The sequence below is a fragment of the Astyanax mexicanus genome, chromosome 6, assembly GCF_023375975.1.
Source record: "Astyanax mexicanus isolate ESR-SI-001 chromosome 6, AstMex3_surface, whole genome shotgun sequence".
NCBI classification, from domain to species: Eukaryota; Metazoa; Chordata; class Actinopteri; order Characiformes; family Acestrorhamphidae; genus Astyanax; species Astyanax mexicanus.
The window spans coordinates 44,343,092-44,368,422 of NC_064413.1; the positions used below are offsets into that span (position 1 = coordinate 44,343,092).

The 25,331-nt window shown below is 36.6% G+C and overlaps 1 protein-coding gene across 4 annotated transcripts in view; it reads left to right on the plus strand.

Moving 5' to 3' along the window:
- Positions 1 to 25,331, plus strand: part of LOC103045308 (E3 ubiquitin-protein ligase HECW1) — a 143,902-nt gene that overhangs the window by 21,875 nt on the left and 96,696 nt on the right. For all 4 annotated transcript variants that reach the window (XM_022673432.2, XM_049480419.1, XM_022673431.2 and 1 more), the window contains 3 exons: positions 2,378 to 2,690; positions 5,365 to 5,472; positions 11,844 to 11,938. In XM_022673432.2, the coding sequence (XP_022529153.2) occupies positions 2,378 to 2,690; positions 5,365 to 5,472; positions 11,844 to 11,938 (516 nt within the window). The remainder of the gene's footprint in view (positions 1 to 2,377; positions 2,691 to 5,364; positions 5,473 to 11,843; positions 11,939 to 25,331) is intronic.

A 25,331-nucleotide genomic window follows, 5' to 3' on the forward strand; every position in this document is an offset into this window, starting at 1 on the left:
TGTCCTAAATGATTATCAATGAATGAATTAAATACAAAACTATTTAGTCCAGCATCACCTAAACAGCCTGGTTTTCTGGAATGCATTAGCCAAAATATGCTAAAAAGATAAGTTTTAAATCTGGCAAATATAAACATTATCATAATGTTAAAACGGATTTATCTGCAGAGACTAATATGACTTTAATATCATTACATATTAAAAAATACTGGGCTTTCCATCAGATTTAACTGGAAATCTGTGATTAAGCAGTACAATTTTTTTTATTATTATTATTTCACATCATGCAGTGTCCTGCAGATCATTGGGATGTACACAGTGCAATGATGATGCTAAATTATTGTGCAGTCCTACTTACTTAACATCCACTTATTTTAAATGAAAGAAAGATTAATTCTGACACGATTCTTTGGATTCAGATGTGATGCAGACTTTATTGTCTTGGTAGAAGGGCTTTGAGACACATGTGAAGTCACCATTCAGGTCACGGACTGATCGGGTTATTAGGATTTGCCTTGTGTCATTATCAACAAATGCCTTATTTCTTGTAAGCCAGAACTGGATCTTGGCTTGAACTAAATACAATAAATCCAAAACCAAATGTGGCAAAATGATCCAAATACCTAAATTATGCCTAATTTCATGTCAAAGCTTCAGAATTAGGAAATATCTTTCCAAAAGCCTTCATCATAACCTTTACAGTAATTCCCCAGTTGATGTGCTTTTTAATCCTCGCTTTTTGGAATATGCTGTGCTAATTATATGCAATTAAATGTCATCCGGCTGGCTCTGGCTAGCAGCCCTGCTTGCCCAGAAATGATTCTAGTTATCACAGTCTCTGTAATATTGATGTTCCAGACTGCTGGAGGTCATTAGAGTAGCATGGACACAGCTGTAGCCTCGCTTACTCTAACTTTACTGAAGGATACAGAAGGAATATAACCTATGGAAGACTAAGAGTAGTGCAATCATCAACCATTAGTGCTACAGGACTCGGAAAATGCCACATTTTGCATTAGTGTCTCAAGGGTACTGTCTTGATATCTCTCTTTCTCATTCTCTCTCTCTCTCTCTCTTGCTCTTTCTCTCTATTTAATATTTCATTCCTGCATTCGAATTGAATATAGCTCTGTTTAGACCAGATCATTTAAACTTCTAAGCCTACAGTGCCCCTGTTTCTTGATTTTGACCCTAGTGAGTTGTTTTTCCTAGTATTTAGGACACGTTTGGCTAAATAGATGATAATTTGCTTGTCACTTTTACAGCACTTTTTTTTTTACAGCACTTTTACAGATTCATTTCCTTAATTTCTTCTTTCTTCCTTAATAATTCATTTCTTGTTAGAAACCATAGAATTCAATAATATGGCTTATAGTAGAAATGGTAAAAGTAGACAAAAGTCATGGTTCGGTTTGCACCATGATTCAAACTCACGGTTTAGATCTCACAGTTCATTCAGTATTGTACCATGGGAAAAAGTGAACATACATAAAAGTAACCCATGTTTTTAACTTAACCCAAGTTCATTTGAAAACAGTTCTGCCAGTCAGAGATTGCACCTAAGGTACTTAATACAGTAAGTTGACACATTCTGCACCCTGATTTCATGAATTAAAATAAATTGTTATTTTAGGCAAAACTTCTGTGAAATACTGTATTCTCCATTGTGAAATCTAAAAGAGAGAACAGTGAAAGATAAATAATAAAGAAAGATGTAAAAAAAAAAAGTGTATGGGTTACTTTCTCTACGTATGACTGTAAAAAGGGACAAAAAAATAGGGAGTAGGGATTGAAGGAGCAATATAAGGGGGGGGCATTAAGCTTTTTGTTTATGGTTTCCGGGTGGCACGCATTTGTAAAGTTACTGTTTTTACCCTGATAGTGCATTCTATGTTTTCACTGTGTGACTGTGCATAATCATTTACATACCAACCATCCTCCATACAAATACATTATTACGTTGTCAAAAAATAAATTGATTCCTTGTGAATTGGTTAAAATGACAAATGTTTTACCCTGTTTAATGCATGAAACATTACCATACCTGATTTAATAAAGTACTGATTAGCCCACTATGTACTGTAATGAATTGGAAATACTGGAACTCTTTTTGTATACTACTGGAATTGGAGTTGTAACGTTTGGGGTCCAAATCTTGGGCATGGATTAAGCTTAGCCGTTGAATAAATATTTGGAATGTGTAAAATCCACATTTAAAATGCTGTGTAGTCCAAGACTAGGCTTAATCCCTGCCTATGAACTAGCCTCACAGGCTTTCTAGAAAGGTATAAGCTAACTGGCAGACATGAAATGTAATTTTTAAACAAACTACACACATAAAACACACAAAAAACATTTTTTACAAATATCTTTGCAGAACCTGTACCAGAACCGGTTTCTGGGACTGGCCGCCATGGCCTCTCCATCGCGGAGCTCCCAGAACCGGCGCCGGTGCAAGGATGGGTCACGCTTCAGCTATGCGGCCGGGCCATTCCCACCCAACCACGCCCTAGATCCCCTATCCCTCCCACGGTCCACCAGCGACACAGACCTGGTGTCCTGCCACAGCCGCTCCACCCTCACCGTCAGCACCTCGCTCTACTGCATCGGCCAGTCCCAGGACATTCTCATCTGCTGGGACATCAAAGAGGAAGTGGATGCTGGAGACTGGATCGGGATGTACCTGATTGGTGAGTTGTATATTAGGGGGTCAAATGTCAGGAACATGTTTACCACCAAAGTAATGTAATTCTGAAAACTCAATCCAGAATCAAAAGTTCAGAAGTAAAATCAGAAGTATTATACAGTTTATAATCAGTTCTATCTGTTTCTTGAGCCGTCAACCATACAACCACTAAACTTTATTTAGGGCGCTCCAGTGTGTCTTTGCTATAATAACGGCAGGAAAAATACACCTTGCGTTAATTAATCATGGGTGTGTTTTTGGTGTGACTTAATGATAAACCAATCAGTGTGTCACTTGCTATTTCCTTTAAGAGCCATGTGTACTCTTACTTTGGCGGATTGGTATTTTAACGACGTAGCACTTGTGCACTTCTCATCAGAGAAAACTGCCCTATGTATTCACGCTGTGAAAGTGCATGAGAAGGTCATTTACAGAAACAGCAATATTATTTTAGTTAGTGTTCTGTTTATTGTTGATGTAAAAGTTGGGTTGGGAGGCCTGTGTTGCCAAGATAGCAATGAACATCAGACGGTTGATTGTTGTCATGTTTCGAATTAGTCAGTGGAGCATCTGTGTTTTTTCGTTGCCAGTATAGCAACAGGGCAGAAATTTACCTGAACACACCTCACTTCCAGACCACCATGCCCACCAGTGTGGATATATATTCATAAGCATCTGTGCTATTTAAAAGAAGCAGGCGCAAGGTGTAAAAATAGACTGTTCATAGGGTGTAAGGTAGCAATTGTGGCACACCTTGCACAGGGTGTAAGATAGGGCCGCTTGTTTCATTTAATCCGCCATACATAAATCACTATTCAACTACTCCACCCAATCTGTGGACGTCAATGTTTCCATGTTGTTTTGAATCAAAATTACCATATAATGCATGATTTGCATAATGCTGGAATTACTAACAGTAATAAGCGAGAAGAATGCTTACCGGGGGACAAACAAAATAGGGGGCAAACAAAAGGGGACATATTTTAGTTACATTCACAATAAAAAACACTAGTAAATGGTTGCGAAAAACTGCTTTTAGTTAGTGCTGTGGTATACTCCTTAATGTTTTTGAAAATGTGTTGTAATACTGTACAACTATCTCACTGTTAAACTGAAATGTAGTCACCTCGGGTGCGATGTTATTCCGAGCTCTGACATCCAACTCCTGAGGTAAATATAATACAGAATATAGGCACTTGTATGCTGTGGCCATAAGCATAAGGCTAACCTACAGTTGCTAGGTTACAGGTGAAAAAGGTAAAATGATACGAAGACCTTTTTTATATGTGTGGGTGTGACTGAAGTGGATCCTGCTCCATTACTAGTATCACACTATATAGGAGAGAACTGATAATAATATATTAGTCAACAAATTAATTTAGACAGTTTCACTAGTTGCATAACCAGCATTCATGTTTGAGTGTCTAATCAGAAGAGACAGGCATAATGAAGAGGATGAGAATTTAATTTTTAGCCTGTGACTTTATTAACCTGCAGGTAGTGTTGGTTAAGTACTGTATGATAAATTATTTAGTACATCTAATGGCGTGACTTGTGCCGTGTGTCTGAAACTTAAGAAATGTTACTTATTCTGACTGGATTCTGAGGCAGGAAGACACCCAATCATGTCAGAATCAGATATTACTAATCTAATCTTATGTTTTTTTAGGCTAAAATGCTAACAGCTATCAACCACACAGCTAAAGGCTCATGTTTAGCAGTGAGATGTCTATACATTGGCAGTGTCCAGGTGGTTGGTTTCCTATTTAAAACAGATACAGAGATACCGTATTAACTACATTGCCTTCTAAATGAGACAGTGTGGGCAGCAAGCCATCAACACAGCATTTCTTGCCTTTCAGACAGCCATGGTGTTTACTAAAAATAACTACAAGTTGCATGTGGGAGATAACAGTGCCCTCACTATTACTGTGCAATTACACTTTACAATTCAGACACCTTAAAGAAAGTTGCCCTATATATTTAACATAATGTAAACTGATTTCTATTATGTGAACGCAAATAACAATCCATTTTGGTCAGCCTAGAGACTACTTCAGTTTCTGAATCAATTTCTCTGATTTTGCTATTTATAGGTTTATGTTTGAGTAAAATGAACATTTCTCCTAAATTCCAAATAAAATATTGTCATTTAGAGCATTTATTTGCAGAAAATGAGAAATAGCTGAAAAAAAAACCAAAAATATGCAGAGCTTTCTGACCTCAAGTAATGCAAAGAAAACAAGTTCATATTCATAAAGGATTCAGTTAGAGTTTAAGAGTTTAAAAATTAATATTGGGTGCAATAACCCTGGTTTTTATTCACAGTTTTCATGCATCTTGGCATGTTCTCCTCCACCAGTCTTACACACTGCTTTTGGATATCTTTAGGCCGCTCCTGGTGCAAAATTTAAGCAGTTCAGCTTGGTTTGATTGCTTGTGATCATCCATCTTCCTCTTGATTATATTCCAGAGGTTTTCAATTTGGTCAAATTAATCACTTTAAAATATGACTTATTTTTCACATCAGTTTCCACTGAAAGTTGACATTTGTCATTTTGGAGATACAAGGCTTTCTCGTGACAGTGCAGAAATAATTGTTGTAGTGTGATAGTTTCACTGCTTGATACTGTATTCCACTCATTGTCTAAGCCTGTGGTTTTAATGTTTTTCCACAGATGAGGTTCTTTCAGAGAACTTTCTGGACTACAAGAACCGTGGGGTGAACGGATCACATAAAGGGCAGATTGTGTGGAAGATCGATGCCAGCTCATGCTTTGTAGAGTGTAAGTATTCTCTCTCTCTCTCTCTCTCTCTCTCTCTCTCTCTCTCTCTCTCTCTCTCTCTCTCTTCTCTCTGTCTCTCTCTCTCTCAGATCAAAAAGGATTGGTGAGCACAGGTTGGTGTGGGCTTGAGGGCACAAATTCATAAAATGAATGTTCTCTGATCTGTGATTCATATTTCCTAAAAAAAGAAAAGCAGTAAATCCTCACATCTCATGGATATTTCAGAATGAAAGCTTGTCCTTTCTCAGGATTAAAAATGTTCAAATCTGTGTCAGTGTTGTGTATTCATAACCAGTCTTGTGAAGTCTTTCATGGAATGAACAGTAAACAGGCCTTCCTTTATGTTACATTATATTACATTACATTATATTTAGTGGACACTTTTATCCAAAGAGACTTACAATTATTGATGTACATTTAACAAAAGAGGACATAGAAATTTAAGGCAAAAAAACAAACATTTTATGCCTAAATGAGACCAAAGATTAGTAGTGGGATAGAGGAGGAAAGAAGGGGAAGAAGGAAATGAGGTTAGAAGTAGTTAGTTTGTTAGAGGTGTTAGGAGAGTAAGTGCTCTTTGAAGAGCTCTGTCTTTCTTAAAGGAGTTTCTTAAAGAAACGCTAGTGATCTGGTAGTGAAAGGTATTTTATTCCACCATTGAGAACCTAGGTAGGAGAAGAGTCTAGATTATAAGTCTGATATAAGTCTGTGAGTTCTTTTCTTTCTTCCTTTCTTCCCTCTCATTTTTTGTGTCCTTTTTCCTCCTTGCATAGTCCTTTTCTTCCTTTCTTTCTTTCCTTTCCTCTCTCATTTTTCCTTTCTTCCTTCCTTCCTTTTCTCCTTGCTTCCCAACTTTTCCCATTTAGAAAGTGATTGCTTTGTTTACTTAACCTTAGCTAGTTTGTAGAAGTTTGAATCATCTACTATTAAAATTACCTTAAAGTGGCAGTCCGTATTATTTTTTAATTGCTCGTTGCAATTACCCATTCTCACCAGAGAGGGCCCTAAATTCCCAAATCTCAAAACTTACGGACATCAGCTTTAAGTTTCGATATTGTCAAAAGTCAGTATGGATAGCTTATTTGTCTTAGTTGCCAAATAAGGTCAGGAGAGTGCACAGCCTTTAATAAGTGCTAGTTTAAATACTCTAAGAAGCGAATTTGCCATTAGAACACCCAGCGGAAGTTTGTTCCACCACCTTGGTGCAGGACAGAGCAGGTCTTCCAAGCGTCTTGAAGGATGGGGTGGGACCTGATCTGTACTAGAAGCTCAAATTGGTCATCTGGTTTTGACTATTGCCTTTAAATATAGAGGGTCTGATCTGTTTCTACATGCCTGGCTGCTATCTTTACTATCAAGCCTCTTGTTTTCTTCCTTCTTTCCTCCATTTTTCTTTTTCACTGCTTGATTGTGGAAATTGAATGTCCTCAATACACCTGAGAATATTTTTTGTACTGTTTATTTTAGCATATCCCTTCCATCAGAGCAATACGACAACTTCCATGACAGCTTGCTCTGCCTAACTATGCCATATCCCTGGGTGAAGCAGTGGAAAATCTAGATGGATGGATGGATGGATGGATGGATGGATGGATGGATGGATGGATGGATGGATAGATAGATAGATAGATAGATAGATAGATAGATAGATAGATAGATAGATAGATACTTTATTTATCCCGAAGGACATTTAGGAACAGAAGTAGAGCTAGTGTATCTGCAAGGCTGCCTTAGTAAAGAACCACAGTGTTCATGATGTTTTAGTGCTGATAAAAGAAGACCTGCTTTGTTTTTGCAGAAGAAGTGTGCCTAAACTTTTGACAGGTATGAAATCTCAGTAGATAGATATTTGTTTTTTTGGCTTTAGTTTGAAACCTGTAAATAATGTAAAATAATAATATGTATGTAAATAATATTTAAATTAATTGTAAAGAAAACAATAGCTTGTGCATCACGTTTTATTAGTATCGTCTGTTTACATATGAAACAAAAAAACAGCTGTTATGTAAGGAGTAAAAATTATAATTGCAATCAAGAATCACTCATATATTTGAAGATTATCAAGATTAGCATGTTTTTCACACTATAAGGTGTACTTAAAATGCTTTAATTTTACCAAAAATCATCATTGTACCTTTTAATCGAACTAAAGCTTACCGGAACACTCAGGGTTCCTCAGTGTAGCGCTGTTGAGCGTCCTTTACTAGTGCTAACTGCTAATGCTAATGCTGCTGCACCCAGCCTTAGTTGAAATCTGAAAATCTAAGCTTATTGTAAATAAACGGAAGCGCTTTGCTCACCCAAAGAAGGTAGATTAACATTTAGTGCTTGTTTGACTTTAAAAGAAAATGTTTTTTTTTTTTTAAGAATTTCAGTTTTGATTACTTTTGGACCCTAAAAAATTTTGACTAAAAAAAAAACTTTGAAAAAGTTTGGACCCAAAAAAATTTTGACCCAAAAAAAAACCTCGAAAAATTTTGGACCCAAAAAAATTTTGACCCAAAAAAAAACTTCGAAAAATTTTGGACCAAAAAATTTTGACCCAAAAAAACTTCGAAAAATTTTGGACCAAAAAATGTTGACCCAAAAAAAACGTAGAAAAATTTTGGACCCAAAAAAATTTTGACCCAAAAAAAAACCTCGAAAAATTTTGGACCCAAAAAAATTTTGACCCAAAAAAAACGTAGAAAAATTTTGGACCCAAAAAAATTTTGACCCAAAAAAAAACCTCGAAAAATTTTGGACCCAAAAAAATTTTGACCCAAAAAAAAACTTCGAAAAATTTTGGACCAAAAAATTTTGACCCAAAAAAACTTCGAAAAATTTTGGACCAAAAAATGTTGACCCAAAAAAAACGTAGAAAAATTTTGGACCAAAAAAAATTTTGACCCAAAAAATTTTGACCCAAAAAAAAACCTCGAAAAATTTTGGACCCAAAAAAATTTTGACCCAAAAAAAAAACTTCGAAAAATTTTGGACCAAAAAATTTTGACCCAAAAAAACTTCGAAAAATTTTGGACCAAAAAATGTTGACCCAAAAAAAACGTAGAAAAATTTTGGACCCAAAAAAATTTTGACCCAAAAAAAAACCTCGAAAAATTTTGGACCCAAAAAAATTTTGACCCAAAAAAATTTTGACCCAAAAAAAAACCTCGAAAAAATTTGGACCCAAAAAAATTTTGGACCCAAAAAAATTTTGACCCAAAAAAAAACCTCGAAAAATTTTGGACCCAAAAAAATTTTGACCCAAAAAAAACGTAGAAAAATTTTGGACCCAAAAAAATTTTGACCCAAAAAAAAACCTCGAAAAATTTTGGACCCAAAAAAATTTTGACCCAAAAAAAAACTTCGAAAAATTTTGGACCAAAAAATTTTGACCCAAAAAAACTTCGAAAAATTTTGGACCAAAAAATGTTGACCCAAAAAAAACGTAGAAAAATTTTGGACCAAAAAAAATTTTGACCCAAAAAATTTTGACCCAAAAAAAAACCTCGAAAAATTTTGGACCCAAAAAAATTTTGACCCAAAAAAAAAACTTCGAAAAATTTTGGACCAAAAAATTTTGACCCAAAAAAACTTCGAAAAATTTTGGACCAAAAAATGTTGACCCAAAAAAAACGTAGAAAAATTTTGGACCCAAAAAAATTTTGACCCAAAAAAAAACCTCGAAAAATTTTGGACCCAAAAAAATTTTGACCCAAAAAAAACGTAGAAAAATTTTGGACCCAAAAAAATTTTGACCCAAAAAAAAACCTCGAAAAATTTTGGACCCAAAAAAATTTTGACCCAAAAAAAAACTTCGAAAAATTTTGGACCAAAAAATTTTGACCCAAAAAAACTTCGAAAAATTTTGGACCAAAAAATGTTGACCCAAAAAAAACGTAGAAAAATTTTGGACCAAAAAAAATTTTGACCCAAAAAATTTTGACCCAAAAAAAAACCTCGAAAAATTTTGGACCCAAAAAAATTTTGACCCAAAAAAAAAACTTCGAAAAATTTTGGACCAAAAAATTTTGACCCAAAAAAACTTCGAAAAATTTTGGACCAAAAAATGTTGACCCAAAAAAAACGTAGAAAAATTTTGGACCCAAAAAAATTTTGACCCAAAAAAAAACCTCGAAAAATTTTGGACCCAAAAAAATTTTGACCCAAAAAAAAACTTCGAAAAATTTTGGACCAAAAAATTTTGACCCAAAAAAACTTCGAAAAATTTTGGACCAAAAAATGTTGACCCAAAAAAAACGTAGAAAAATTTTGGACCAAAAAAAATTTTGACCCAAAAAATTTTGACCCAAAAAAACTTCTAAAAATTTTGACCCCAAAAATTTTGACCCAAAAAAACGTAGAAAAATTTTGGACCCAAAAAAATTTTGAACCCAAAAAAAAACTTCGAAAAATTTTGGACCCAAAAAAATTTTGACCAAAAAAAACTACGAAAAATTTTGAGTTAGAACATGATGACACTCCTGTTCTTCACAAGTGTTTCATATAGTGTCTTATAATCCGGTGCCACTTTTTGATGAAAATATACCAAAATTTTTTACAACATCTTCCACCCTATCATATTAATATAGGGATGTCCAACAGCATTACTGCACAGCTGTTTTTTTTTTGCCAATATCACGCACCCTGTGTTTTCTCCATAATACTACTGTATGTGCACCATACACTGTGAGACATCTGTACCGTGACATTTCGAATACACATGAATACACATTCCATTACACTCCTACTAATCCTGCAGAATCACAGTTAGCCGTTAGAGGTGATGACAGTGATAGGAAAACACATAGAGTGTGTTTTGTGGAGTGTGGATAGTAATTTGTGTGAAGTGGGGCTTTTGCAGCATCATGTGACTGTGATTTGTGGCTGTGACCCTTAAGTGCAAATGGAAATGGTTAGAGAGGAAAATTGCTGCACATTTGTTGGGTGACAGCAGGCCAGGTGTGGGCTGTTCAGTGAAGTAGGCTGGGTACAGAATGTGCTGAAAAAGCTTACTGAGCGCTCTCCATTTTTAGAAGGCATAGTAAGTATGCATAGGGACATATTTAGACTGCCTTATACACCTGGGGGAACACTGTCTTCTTCTATCTATATATTATATATTTATATATTTACACAGTCTCTATGTATTCATTCATTTATTTGCACTTCCTCCACTTAAAATTAGGGCTGATAATTTAGTATACAACTAAAATAAGTCCTTCTCAGCCTGGTTGTCCCACCACTTCTTTATGCATTATGGATCGTATTCATTTTCCATACAAACTGTGCAGTGTCTGGATTTGTCACGCTCACCGCTTGTAAAAGTATTGCCGAAGCACGCAGCAATGTCACATGCAGTTCCCTTCAGCACCTTCCTGTCACTTACAGTAACTCAGCTAGATATCCCACTCCCCGTCACATGCTCTTTCATCTCAGGACAGGCCCTGTGGGTGAGAACTCCATCCCGTGTGCTTGAACACTTCCAGTCGTACTATTGAAAAAAAAGCAGTTTGTTTTTGTTTGTGCCAAACATGTCAGGAATTTCTTCACTGATATGAAATAAATATTGATAAAAAAAAAACATCAAGCATTTATTTACTGTGGATTTCAGAGATAGGGATGTGTGAGTCTGAAGAACTGTTCCAAGGTTCACATGATGTAATTTCTTCTATTAGAAACATGGTTCTTTATAGAATACACAATATAGTGTTTTTTCTATGGAGTCGAAGAACCATTTTGGAGCACCTTTATTACTTAAAGTGTAGGCATGATGGTGTGATAATGTGTTTTCCCAGCTAACTCATGGTGTTGTAAGAACATTCAGCAGCATTTTCCAGCAAGTTTCCTGTAAGCGTAGCCTTAGCCTTTCTAAAACTGTGTTACATAGTAACGGATAACATTACAATGTTATTAAGTCTGTAATACAATAACAAAAGAAACAAGGAATAAAATAATACAAGAAATGTTTAATGTGAGAGATTGGCACAGATGTTGTAATCATGCAGCTGATGTAAACCAGTGCCGATGTTTTTCAGCCAATCATTTTGCAATGTTAAAACTAACTATGGCATAATAAAATATTTCTTATACAACATTCCCTGTTTGGACTATCCTTATAAGCACATAACATTAACATTGCCTAAACTAAAACAATGAACGTACTAATACATGTCAATTGATTTGATTTATTTAATTTTGAAAAACATAGTAATTCGAGCATGTTTTAAACATAAAATAGATAACTGATGTATATGATGAACTTCCATTACATTCTGAAATGTCTATCAAATATAAAGAACCCATGTTTAATTGTGATCAAAGAAATAATGTTATTGGAACTTACTCTCTCTCTCTCTCTCTCTCTCTCTCTCTTTTTTTTTTTACAGCTGAAACCAAGATCTGTTTCAAGTATTATCATGGAGTGAGTGGAGCGCTGAGAGCCACCACACCCTGTGTAACAGTGAAGAACACGTCTGCTACCGTGAGTACATACAGTTGTATTTATATTTATAGCACTTCTGAAATGTGATGAATAACAGTTATGGGATGTGAGGTTGAGGACCTCATTAATAAAGTTAGTAACTGCATGAATGTACAGTAAAGCTGAAGGAGTGGGCAAGAGGGGTGTAAAATCTCCCAGCATTGAGCAGTGATACAGTGGAACTGTGTTTTCTGGTGATGCTCTGATGGTGATGCTCCATCCAGTACTTTTGGGTTGAGTTGGGGAGTTGGGGATGAGGTGAGGTGGTGATTATCCAACATCCTGTCCCCACTAATGAGCAAGTCGTGTTGCTGATTGACTGCAATCAGATCCACACAGCAGAGAATTTTGTCCATATATTGGGTATATATTTTTCCTATGTTGTAAATGAATACTTAAATCATACAGGCTATGAAGGAACACATAAGGAATCATATAGTAACTGAAACGTGTTAAACAAACCGCAATGCTTTTATCTGGGGAGATGTTAACTTTAAGCTGTTAACTTTAACTCTGTTAACGTAACCTGTCCAACAGAGGTCTTCCCTTTTCTGGGCTGTCCTGATAAAAGCCAGTTTCATCATAACAATTATAATGGTCTAATATAATATAAAATATAATAAAAGAATAAAATAATAATATAATATAATAAAAAAATCTAAAATATAAAACATATTCTGATTTAACACTTTTTTATTAAATAATTTCATGATTTTCTATATTTATTTTAAGAAAAAAATACAATAAATATTTGCTTATTGTATAAATATTCATTGTAGTTATATCAAATGGAGTATAATCTTGGTATGTATACTTTTGTACCTCATAAAATGTATATAATGTATATAATATGTTGGGATATTTTCAGTTTGGAGGTAAAGCATTTTTTGTGTAGTAATATTCAATAGGCAGTGACTGTTAGAACAGTGCAGACTCCCTGTTGGCGTCTATTATATAGATAAGTGCCATTGTTGTAACCAGAGCTCTTCTTTCTGTCTATATGATATGAATTTATGACTGTCACTACTTTAGCACAATTTGTTTCTCTTTTGATTACTTGAGTGAGATGGGCACTCAGTGGCAGCCCATGAGACTGTGTGAGTATTGGAGGCATAAGTGCCACTCGAGTGCCTGGCATTCAGACTCTCTCGCATGCCTGTCAATTTACATTTCTAGACGAAAGGAAAGTACAGTGTGTGAAAGAAGGGATTAGCAGCAGCAGCAACAGCAGCAGCAGTAGTTGTATGATGTATACTCACAGGCCACTTTATAAGGTACACCTTGCTAGTACTGGGTTGAGTACACTGTGGTCATAAGAGATGGTCATGGTCAGCAACAATACTTAGGTAGACTGTGGTGTTGACAATGATCAATTAGTACTAATGGACCCAAAGTGTGCCAGGAAACTATCCCCCACACCACTGCAACACCACTACCAGCCTGAACCGTTGATACAGGGCAGATGGATCAAGGCTTTCATGTTTTTGACACCAAATTCTGACCCTATAATCCAGCAGAAATCATCAGAGACACATCAGACCAGGTAACGTTTTTCCAATCGTCTATTGTCCAATTTAGAGTCTGTATTAATTGTAGCCTCAGTTTCCCGTTCTTAGCTGACATGAGCAGCACCCAGTGTGATTTTCTGCTGCTGTGGCCCATCAGCCCCAAGGTTGGAAGTGTTGTGCTGACGTTCAGAGATGCTCTTCTGCAGACCTTGGTTGTAACAAGTGGTTATTTGAGTTACTGTTGCCGTTTTATCAGCTGGAACCACTCTGGCCATTCTCCTCTGGCCTCTAGAATCAACAAGGCATTTGCTCCCACAGAACTGATATAAGGGATTTTCTCTTTTTCTGGTTATTCTCTGTAAACCCTAAAGATGGTTGTGCGTGAAAATCCCAGTAGATCAGCACTTTCTGAAATACTCAGATCAGCCTGTCTGGCACCAACAACCATCCCACAATCAAAGTCACTTAAATCACCTTTCTTCCCAATTCTGATGCTCGGTTTGAACTGTAGCATGTCATCTTGGCCACGTCTACATGCCTAAATGGGTTGAGTTGCTGCCATGTGATTGGCTGATTCTACATTTGCATTAATGAGCATTTGGACAGGTGTACTTAATAAAGTGGGCGATGAGTGTATATTTAAAGGAGTGTGTCCCTGCCACAACAATCACAGTTATCCTCTGGCCTCGGCTCTTCAGTAAAGACAGAAATGACCCTGCCTTGTGTTTCTAGCCCACAGAGCCTTTCTGCCCTTATCTGGCCCTTTGCTTTGTCATGGAAATATGCGTAATGAGATCACTTGTTCAAGGTGACTGTGGCAGAGGGGTTGATTTTACACTGCTTGGCTTAGAGGAGGGCATAAGCCACTTGATTTGTAGTTGTGTGATTTGTAGGCATGAAGGCAAAAAAATGAGAGTAATAAAATAGAAACACTGGACACTTGAGATATCATAAAATATCTCAAATTTTCTCTCTAGTCTAGACATGTTTTGTGTCCAGATTTACTTCTTTATAGTTACCGTGGAGCTACAAGCATAATGAAGCCAGTATCTATCTCTTGGCATCATGTAAACTGCTCAGATCTTCAGACACTTGCCTTAAGCTGTGTCAAGTTGGTAGATCATCTCAAACAGAATGAAAGGAAAGCACACTTTATCACCCCTACACAGCTGTACTGTGGCAATGAACACACACACCCAGGGTGGCCGGCAGCCACATCAGCACCTGGGGAGCGATTGGGGGTTGGGTGCCTTGTTCAAGGGCACAAGAATCTCAGCCACAAGCACTGATGGAGGAAAGAGTTCCACCCTGTACTCCTCCAACCATCAGTTCTTTCCAGTCCATGGGTATTGAACCTGCAAACTTTTGGTTCTATATCCAGAAACAGAAATGTTAACATGGCTCCTGACACTATTTTGTAAAACCTATGTCTACAAGACACCTACAGTCTTAAAAAACAAAGTACTAGTTCCAATGTCTGTATATTGAATCTGTGTCTTTACCATGAGAAATGGCTGACATAACAAGAACGATGCAGAGCTTTCAGATCTCAAATAATGCAAAGAAAACCAGTTCATATTCATAAAGTTTTAAGAGTTAAAAAATCAGTATTTGGTGGAATAACCCTTTTTTTAATCACAGTTTTCATGCATCTTGGCATGTTGTCCTCCACCAGTCTTACACACTGCTTTTGGATAACTTTATGTCACTCCTGGTGCAAAAACTCAAGCAGTTCAGTTTGGTTTGATGGCTTGTGATCATCCATCTTCCTCTTGATTATATTCCAAAGTATTCAATTTGGTAAAATCAAAGAAACTCATAATTTTAGGTGGTGTCTTATTTTTTTCCAGAGCTGTATTTTGCACATTTCTTATTGTGTGGAGCAGATAAACATGAACTTATTGACACCAATAGATGTCCAGAGGGGTATAACCCACTGCACCTAAGGTATTGAGCTGTGGAGCAGTGGAACTGTGTTTTCTGGTATGATGGTTCTTCTTCCAATACTTTTGAGATGAGTTGGTCAGTTGGGCATCAGGTCAGGGTGAGGATGATCCAATATCCTGACCTTAATAATGCTTTTTTCACTGAATGCAGGGAAATCCTTACAAAAATGCTCCAAAATCTAGTATAAAACCCTCCTTGAAGATAGAGACATTTACTCCAACCAAAGCATGATAAACTTTTTCTTTTCTATACCATTGATTTCAGAAAATAAAACAATAAATATGCAAGCATTCCAGTCCTTTTATTCATATAATGTAACTCCAGCGTGATTCGATGTTCGAAGAGAACATCCTATTAATCCTATCAGCATATTTGATATTCATTTGATATCATCCAGCCGATCAGGACTGTTCAGTTTGCTCTTGAGGTTAGGAGGTTTACAGATTCTGTCAGCTTCTATTGCAGCTCCTGTGTTAGATTGCAGTAGAAAGCTACATGCTGATTCTAGTTCACTTGCTGCAGGGCAGCTGTCCTTTGTCGAGTCCCTAAGCAGGTGATGAAAATGTCACCTTTTATTTGGGGTCTATTTCTCGCTGACTCTATATCTCTCAGTCTCTCTGTCTCTCTCTCTCTTTCTCTCTGGGTCTTTGTGCTGGTTTGGAAATCAGGTTACGATGCTTCTCTGTTATAAAACTAGATTAAAAAGTTCAGTGGGTTTAAAGGTCATCACAACCGCATAGGAAAGCAGTCACTGAAGGTGCAGAAAAACACACTAGTGTCCTTACCTGATGTGACCTGATAAGGCAACAGAGGGCAATAAAACAATATGCTAAATACAGCTGTGGAAAAAAATAAGAGACCACTTAAAGATGATGAGTTTCTTTGATTTTACTAAATTGAAAACCTCTGGAATATAATCAAGTGGAAGATGGATGATCACAAGCCATCAAACTAGGATGAACTGCTTGAATGTTTGAATTTGGGAAAAATCCTGTCTGTAGTTTATAGAATAAAACAACAATATTCATTTTACTCAAACATATACCTATAAATAGCTAAATCAGAGAAACTGACTCAGAAACTGAAGTGGTCTCTTAATTTTTCACTGAGCTGTATTAATCACAGCATGATATACTTTTCAAAGTATATCATGGGTATAATTCGTACTTCTACAAGTACCGTCGATCAATTGTAGAGAAGACAACATTTACAATTAGGGGGTGAGAGAATATATTAATATTTTAATATAAAAATTTAGTAAAAAATAAATTAAAGTTTTATTATACGGATTGTTGGCATACAGTGATTCATTTTGTGTTTCGAAATCCTGACCATTAACAGTAAGGATGTTTCTTTAAATCCCACTGCTCTGATTGCTTAGAAACTGTAACTTTTGGGACAGTTGGCTACATAAATGTCACATCCTTGCCCTGTTTCCTGTCGTCTCCCTTCTGTGCTCATGTTTCTCTGTGTTTGTTTATCTTTTCCCTCCGTGCATGTTCCTCCACGTGCCCCTGTCTGTGTTCAGTTGTAGCTTCGCCCCAGTCCTTTGTTCCTCCACATGCTTCCGTCTGTGTGCTTACCTGTTCATTTGTAGCTCTGCTCCCTTGTTACCTGTCCTCAGGTGTTTCCTGTTTCCTGTCCCCTTCTGTGTGCATAAATAATTTCCTTCATTCCTGTCTCCCTTATCCGTGGTTGTACGTTTTTATGTCAGTCAGGTTATGTGATCCGTTGGTTTTTCTAGTCTCAATGTATTCTGTGCTTCTTTGTTTTGTGTTTTTTTTTTTTTTTCAATAATTTATCGCATTTGTGTCAGCTCTCAGTGTCTCATTCCTGCTCCCTACCTGGCTAAAAATGAGGGGAAATTATGGAAAAAGACTAATATAAAAAAATATAATATAACTTTTCTTTTATCATTTTATCGACAATTCTAGCAAGACACCCTAAGTAATGATCATTACTACACACTATTAGGCCTTAGTCAAACTTGTTCGTTCATTCTTGTCATCTTGCAGTGACCATGCTGGCAAAGTTTTAGCCTTACTCACAAGATAATAAGATAATACCTCACTACATATAAAGAAGTCACCTTTCCCAAGCCATCCCCTGAGGTAACACTACATGGTCATTGATCTTTTTACCCAAATGTTGATAGTTCAACCTGTTTATTGCAAATTAGTTGAAATACAAAACTTGTCATCGTAATTCTAACACATGAAACTTGTGAAGGAAAACATGTACATCCATAGCTATTGGTTAATACCAATAATAATGATTGGTCTGCATCATCTGAAACATCATCACCTTCCAAACTCACCAAAACATCTCAGTTCACCTTAAACAGAAATAGTCAAAAGAGTGCCCTTTCAATAGAACTATTTCTGATTAGCCTCCAGCTAAAGCGCAGGATAGAGTTACTGTAGGCCGCAGCCATTGTGCTGTCGTGGTCCCGGAAATGCTGAGCCCTCCTTAACTTGATCCCAACAGCAGTGCCCTTTCTCTGGAGGGTTTAAAAATAACTGCTGGCGGAAGCTGGTGCAAAAAAGGCCACGCTCAGGTGAGAGAGAGAGTTAGCCTAGCTGACAGGCAGATGGATAGCAGAGCTCTCCATCTGTACGGACTCTCTGCTGCCGAGCTTTTGCCCGAAGTGAGCTGCTTTGGGACTGATGTCGCCCAGCCGGACTGAAGGGAGGAGGCGGAGGAGGAAGAGGGAGAGGGAGAGCTCTGTCGCTTGGATGCCTGATTGGGTGAAGGTACATCATCTAATTTACTGCTGGGCAATATATTTTCTAAATTAGTGTACAGGTGTGATGTAATAACTGTCTGATATATTTTTAGGAAAGCAAAACAAGCCATGTTTTGTTTTGTTATTGATTGCAGTGTAGAAATGCAGTAGAACATGTGTTGTATTGGTGTAGTAGTGGAGAGCAAATGTATGAGCAGTTCTGTTTTTAGTAGGTGTAAATCCATAATTCTGTAGATATGCTTGAGTTCAGAGAATGTAAGAACGTTTTACAGAAATGCTGCATGCACTCGCTGGAAATCGTTATACCTGAGGGGATCAAGGAGATGATCGGTAAACAAAACTCCAGATTGTGAAAGAAAAAATCGACCTCTGTCTGTGGTAGAACTCTGAGGACTGAAACAGAGCTGCAATTCTTTGGTCATGTTATTCATAAATAAATAATATTTTGCAGTCTTGAAGTCTTTATATACTTTGGGAAACTTCATGTCAGTCATGGAGGAACACTCCACTATGCTATTGTCATGTTTAAATAGGTTCTTCTTAAAAAAAGTTTCTTTAAAAAGCACAAATCAAATCAAAAAGTTTATGCATCTTGGCATGTTCTCCTCCACCAGTCTTACACACTGCTTTCGAATAACTTCATGCCACTCCTGGTGCAAACATTTAAGCAGTTTAGTTTGGTTTGATGGCTTGTGATAATTTATCTTCCTCTTGATTATATTCCAGAGGTTTTCAATTGGGTAAAATCAAAGAAACTTATCATTTTTAAGTGGTCTCTTTATTTTTTTTCAGAGCTGTATGTCTACCAAGTTTCATCATGATCGTGATGCTGTCCTTTAAAAATTACTTTCAATTGAAAACATGTGGGTTTTGCTTGGATGTGCTTTTAGCAAGCTGAAGAGATCGCACAGGTATAAATATGAATAGTCTCCTTTGGGTAAGCTGATGTAGTGTAGTTTATTGTTTGTGGATATTGGAGTGATACTTGGCTAACATTAGCTTTTAGCCTAGAGCTGATCTTTGTTTGCTCTTTCTGGCTTTCATATTAACACATGCTTAGTTTAAGCTCATGTACTTTGAACACTGGCACAGAAAAAAAAATTATTGAGCAACACTTCTACTCTCTTTTCCTGTTTGAATGATTTTTTTTGTCTATGATCAAAAACTGCAGCACTTTCTTCGAAAAAGCATTTAATAATGATTATGTATAGTACATCCTTAAATGTTTCAAACAATGCATTTATTTAAGCAATAATACACAAGAGGGAGTGCTCTAACGTGTAATATTGGCACTGCTGTGCTGCGGTCATAGGCACAAGGTTGCAGGTAATGGCACTCATAGAACGCGTCTCAGCCAATCACATTGCAGGGTCAGAACTAACTGTGGTATTATGAGTATTTTGGATGGTTTGCTATGCCAATAGTAAGTATGTGACCTTATTATAAAAAAAGAAAGCAAACAAACAAAAAAACTATAATTATTTTGGAATTGGCTTTTAGTATAGTGTTTGGTAAAAGACACTAGTATTACCTAGTGTTAGCTTTTAGCCTAGCAGTAATTCTCAGCTCCGGTATGCAGGCGCTGGCATAGAAAAAAATAGATTTTTATGACAGTGTTTTACAATGTAGACATAAAGTTATTGACACTTATGAACATTTCCACTCTTCTCTATGATCAAAAATATAGGCACAGTGAATTATTTTTTTTTCCTTTTCAATGAGAAATATAGTGTGTCACACTGTGTACTGATTTTGGAAGTAAAAGATGTGAAAATGTTCTTCCATGACTTTCATAGCTGCCAACCCAGCCAAGCAAAATCTTGATGTTTTTAATCCAAAGGCATTTTGCTTCTCATGGGAGTCAGAGGTCTTTCAGTGTAATTGGAAGAAAGGAGGAATAACATGGACTAAAAAGCTTATCTTCCACAGCATTACCCGCTGTTTGCTGCCCTTTTAGCAGATGGAAGAAAACCTTTGCAGGAAAAGATGTGTTTCAGCTATCTGTCTGCGAGCACATGCGGCTCATGCGGTACGAGACCGGGCTCTCTGCATAAGCAGATTCATGCTCCATTGTTCGGTTTGTCCTTTCGGATCAAATGACCCAGGCTTTGATGATGATGCAGACAGAAACAGAGTGTGGCTCTAGGAGTTCTGGGAGTTCTGGGCTGCTGGAACGTGTCCTTTTGTGTGGATATTGGATTTTCCAGTTTCCTTCAGGCGGATACTGGTGAAGTTGTGGAGAAACCCTCATCCTAAAGCAGCACAAAGTACAGATTTTTTCAGTAAGCTTTTGGCACAAAGCTTTTTTTTTTTCATGAGCTATGCGCATGTATATTAATGAGAGTGTGACAGAGTGCGTCCTCTGGTTGGGTTCCCTCTTGTGGAGTTTGCATTGTATATGAATGTGGTTTTCTATGGTAATGTAATATGTATGAGTAGAGCAGATGAAGGTGACTGTGATTGCGTTTGTGCGGTAATGAGTTAGACTGTCAGAAGGTTCTTTCTTGGAAAAGTGGTTTCCAGTGTTTTTTTTTGTTATGCTCAGGACTCAATTAAAACGAATCAGTGTATGGAGTGTTTATATTTTATATGTGTAAGAGATATAAAACAAATCAGAAAGGAACAAAACAAGGGTATCTTACATACATTACTTACTTCAAAGGTTTTATTTCATTTTTCTTCTCTGTAAATTATTACATTTATTAAATTTATTGTAAAAGAAGTAATCCAGGCTGTGAAGGAACACTGTTCAGAATCATGTAGTAAATTAAAAGTGTTAAACAAACCAAAATACTGAGAAAGTATTTAAGTGGCTCTTATCTGGGGAGCTGTTAACTTGCAGTTTCTGATGCTGGAAACACTGATGAACTTATTCTGTCCAACAGAGGCAACTCTTGCTCTTCCTTTCCAAGGGGGTTCCTGATGAGAGCCAGTTTCATCATAAAGTTGTTTAAGGTCTTTGCACCTACACTACTTTCAAAGTTCTTAAAATTGTTTAGATTTGACTGACCTTCATTTCATAAAGTATTTTTAACTTTAGATCAGTATACCAACTTTACCTCTTTAGAACTTAACAACTGATCCAGATAGCAAGTATACGTTGGCTCATCATCATTGTTTACGTTTGCATTGGCCAGTCACATTCGTTCAACGTCATTTTGGCCAGTGGGCCTATGTTGGATGCCAACCAATATTTGATTTTGGGACATTGTTGGCCTGACATTGGCCTGACGTTGGGTGCCAACCAATATTTGACATTGGGACATTGTTGGGACATCGTTGGGACATTGTTGGCCTGACATTGGCCTGACGTTTGGTGTCAACCAATATTTGACGTTGGGACTATGTTGGCCTGACGTTGGGTGCCAACCAATGTTAGACGTTGGGTCTATGTTGGCCTGACTTTGGGTGCCAACCAATGTTTAATGTTTGGCCTATGTTGGCCTAATGTTGGCTTCTGACCAGTTAACATTAGCAAGACAAGGGCTATGTTAAAAAACACTGCATTTACGGTGTTTTCAGACATATCACTGATATATGTAAATCTGTAAAAGGCCTGTTCTGATTGGCTGCTCTGTTACACCTCATTTTAAATTTCAAAATCAGAACTGAAAGATGTTATACACACTTTTGCTTAATAAAGCTATACTGTAGCCTGGTTATAATTTATGAATAGTTGGTCAAAATTATAATAGATACATTGGTTTCTATGGCATCACAAATACATATAAAAAAGGCTGTTTTGCAACTTATTCTATGAACTGTTTGAAGTGGGGATTTAATTTTTATTTACTATACTGACATGCCAAAAGGGGTCATGGGGTTGAATTATGTAAATTGATCATAAGGAGTTACCTTACGAGAGAGCTTGGCAATGCCCATATCTGTATGTATTGTGAGGTGTTATCTTGTGAGTGTACTCACTGCAAGATGAAGTGAGAGTCCATTATAAATGCCTCAAAGATGCTCAACATACATTCAACTGAAATACTTAAGTAGCTGTTTGTCCTTTTAAATGAATCTTCTCTTTGATCAAACACTTCTGTAATAGATATTTTCCTGTAAAAAACCTTTTATACAATGCTTCTTTATGGCACTATAAAAGCTTCTACTATTGTTACGAGTCAAATAAGCCTTTTCAGTTTAAGAATTTAGACTGTATATATAAGTGTAGGTGTGTGAACTCTATACACTCTTATATCACACTGTTGTGAATGCGTGCTGTAGGTGATGGAGAGAGAAGAGATCTGTGAGTGTGTGTGTGTGTGTGTTTACGCGTGGAGTTCTCGCTGCTGTGGGAGTGCGCTGACTCATTGTCCTGCTGTACACACTCCTCACATGGGGCTCCACTCACTGCATTAGTATTCATCCTGCGTACAGCAAACCCCTCTCTCCTTTTCTCCATCTGCTCTCTCTCTCTCTCTCTCTCTCTCTCCTTCCCTCAGTCTATGTAGCTTCTTCTTTAAAAGCCACACAAACACACTAATACACACACACAGCACACACACACATAGCACACACACACACACACAGAAGTGCATTGCGTGTCCTCCACACCGAGGACTCTTTTAAAACAATCACCCCCATGCCGTCAGCAAAGCTGGGCTCAGATGGCCTGTACACATTTTGATGACTACACTAAAGCGCTGCCCGTGGATTCAATTAACTCCTTTTACTCTCGCCGTCTAACTGACCCTGTTTGTCCTGATCCATAAGTGTGTTTGCTGCATCCTCTGGCTAAGCTTAAATGGGCCTCATTGCATCAAACAGTGGCCTAAAAAGCAATCAGTGGCCTATTATTCTGAGCTGAAGTGAATAATAAGACCCCAGCGTTACAATAACAACCCCCCCCTCTAACTGAGATGGACTGAATAACTGCTCTTTATTTTACATCTGGGACTGTAGGCTGAAGTTTTGTGTGTGATGGAGATGTAATAAGCTTTGGAAAAGCAGTTTTTCAGAAAGTTCTTGGACACAAGGCCTTACTTTTTACTGCAGCACATTTTTCCACCCAAAATCTCAACTGGTTATAATAATACCTTTTATTCATAGATCATTTTTAAGATATATGTAGCAGTTTCATAGAAACAGTTGATTGAATAGTTGATTCACTATGTAATAGGATCTAAAAAATCACAGTAGTAATGAGATACATTTAATTGACTTGAGATTGAAAGGGACTACTCATTCATTTGAAGGACTGCTTAAATTTACTGATACAATTAGGGCTGGACAGTATGGCCAAAATTATTTAAAAATATGTTTCATAATTTTAGATACATTTGTATTTTAATATATAATATAATATACATAGAATTAAACCCATATAATAACTGCCAAGAATGCCAACAATGTTAGTACTTATAAATATGTAAAAATAATGTGTAACGAATGTAAAAAAACAATGTAGAAATAAAAGTATTCATATAATTTGCCCTGTAACAAATGTCAGGTTGTGGCAGATGCTGTAAATAATGTATATTCCAATATGGGAAATGGCTTTAAAATTCATATCACTGTTATGAATCTTTATGTATATTGCGATATACAGCTCTGGAAAAAATTAAGAGACCACTTTAGTTTCTGAATCAGTTTCTCTGATTTGGCTATTTAAAGGTAGATGTTTGAGTAAAGTGAACATTGTGTTTTGTTCTATAAACTACAGACAACATTTCTCCCAAATTCCAAATAAAAATATTGTCATTTAGAGCATTTATTTGCAGAAAATGAGAAATGGCTAAAATAACAAAAAAGATGCAGAGCTTTCAGACCTCAAATAATGCAAAGAAAACAAGTTCATATTCATAAAGTTTTAAGAGTTTAGAAATTTGGTAAAATAAACCTGTTTTTTTTATTACAGTTTTCAAACATCTTGGCATGTTCTCCTTCACTAGTCTTACACACTGCTTTTGGATAACTTCATTAATGAATTTAAGCAGTTCAGCTTGGTTTGATGGCTTGTGATCATCCATCTTCCTCTTGATTATATTCCAGAGTTTTTCAATTTTGTAAAATTAAAGAAACTTATAATTTTTAAGTGGTCTCTAATTTTTTCTAGAGCAGTATATTATTATTATTGAATTATTGTCCATCTGAGGATGCAGGAAAATGATTAAAACAATAGAATTAAAAGCTAAGTTATTTTTTAATCCAATATAAGTTTCAGGTGTGTCTTAAAATAGTTAAATAAACATAATAATTAAGTTCTGCATGTAATCTATACCTAAATTTAGGCATTTCCAAATTTTAAAGCTGGAATCTACAGATCTAGTAGCATCTGTTTGTTGGAACATATGCAAACAGACAGCAGGGTGTTCCTAACACAAGTCAAATTATTTCTTACATACCGTAACCTTTTTAAACATTACAAAGGTTGTTTGATACTTTTTAATTAGAAACAAATTTAACACAATGTAACAAACACAACAGTAATCAACTCTGCTGTAGCAAATGCATGGTCACATTTCTGCTCCCATCTAAAACAAAGCCAGTAAAGTAACATACTGTCTATCTTGTCACGGTCTCATCATTTAACAGGATATAGCTTTTTCATATTTAACTCTGGTATTCTGATCTGTCCCCCGCCACCCAGTGTGAGATTAATGCATCAATTGTGCCAAAAAGCCAGTGAGCAGCACAGTTCATCTCGCATTGAATCGATACAGTGTCTGGGATTTCAGGCACCCAGCAGATTATTTTAATCTGTCTGTGTATTCGGGTAATCTATGAAAAGCCTGGTGCCACTCTGTGTCTGGGCCATTGAGGGAAGCCTCCTGTGCTTGATAGTCAATAGGGCAGGATTTGCATCTCATTTGGGTGGCAGGGAGGTCATAAACCTGCTCTGCGCTTCTCCTGGTTGCTCTCGTTTTCATCCTTTTTCTCCATCTTTGTATCCTTTAGGAGCAGGATTTCACTGCAGTTACTGACCAAATGCTTTTTTGTTTGTTTGTTTACAGGCTTAAATATTAGTTATATGGTTTCAGATAGAGTGTGATATTCATGTCCCATGTCTGTCTGTGTAAATGTTTATTAAGGATATGTATGTATGTGTAGATACAAACCATATTTAACACAGACATTTGCTGATGTTCAGGCGATGGCAATATTTACTTAAAGGGTTCAAAGGATTATTTCACTCAGGCAAAAAAAAAAACAGCCACTTCTGGTTCCATAAAAAACATGTTTTTAATAG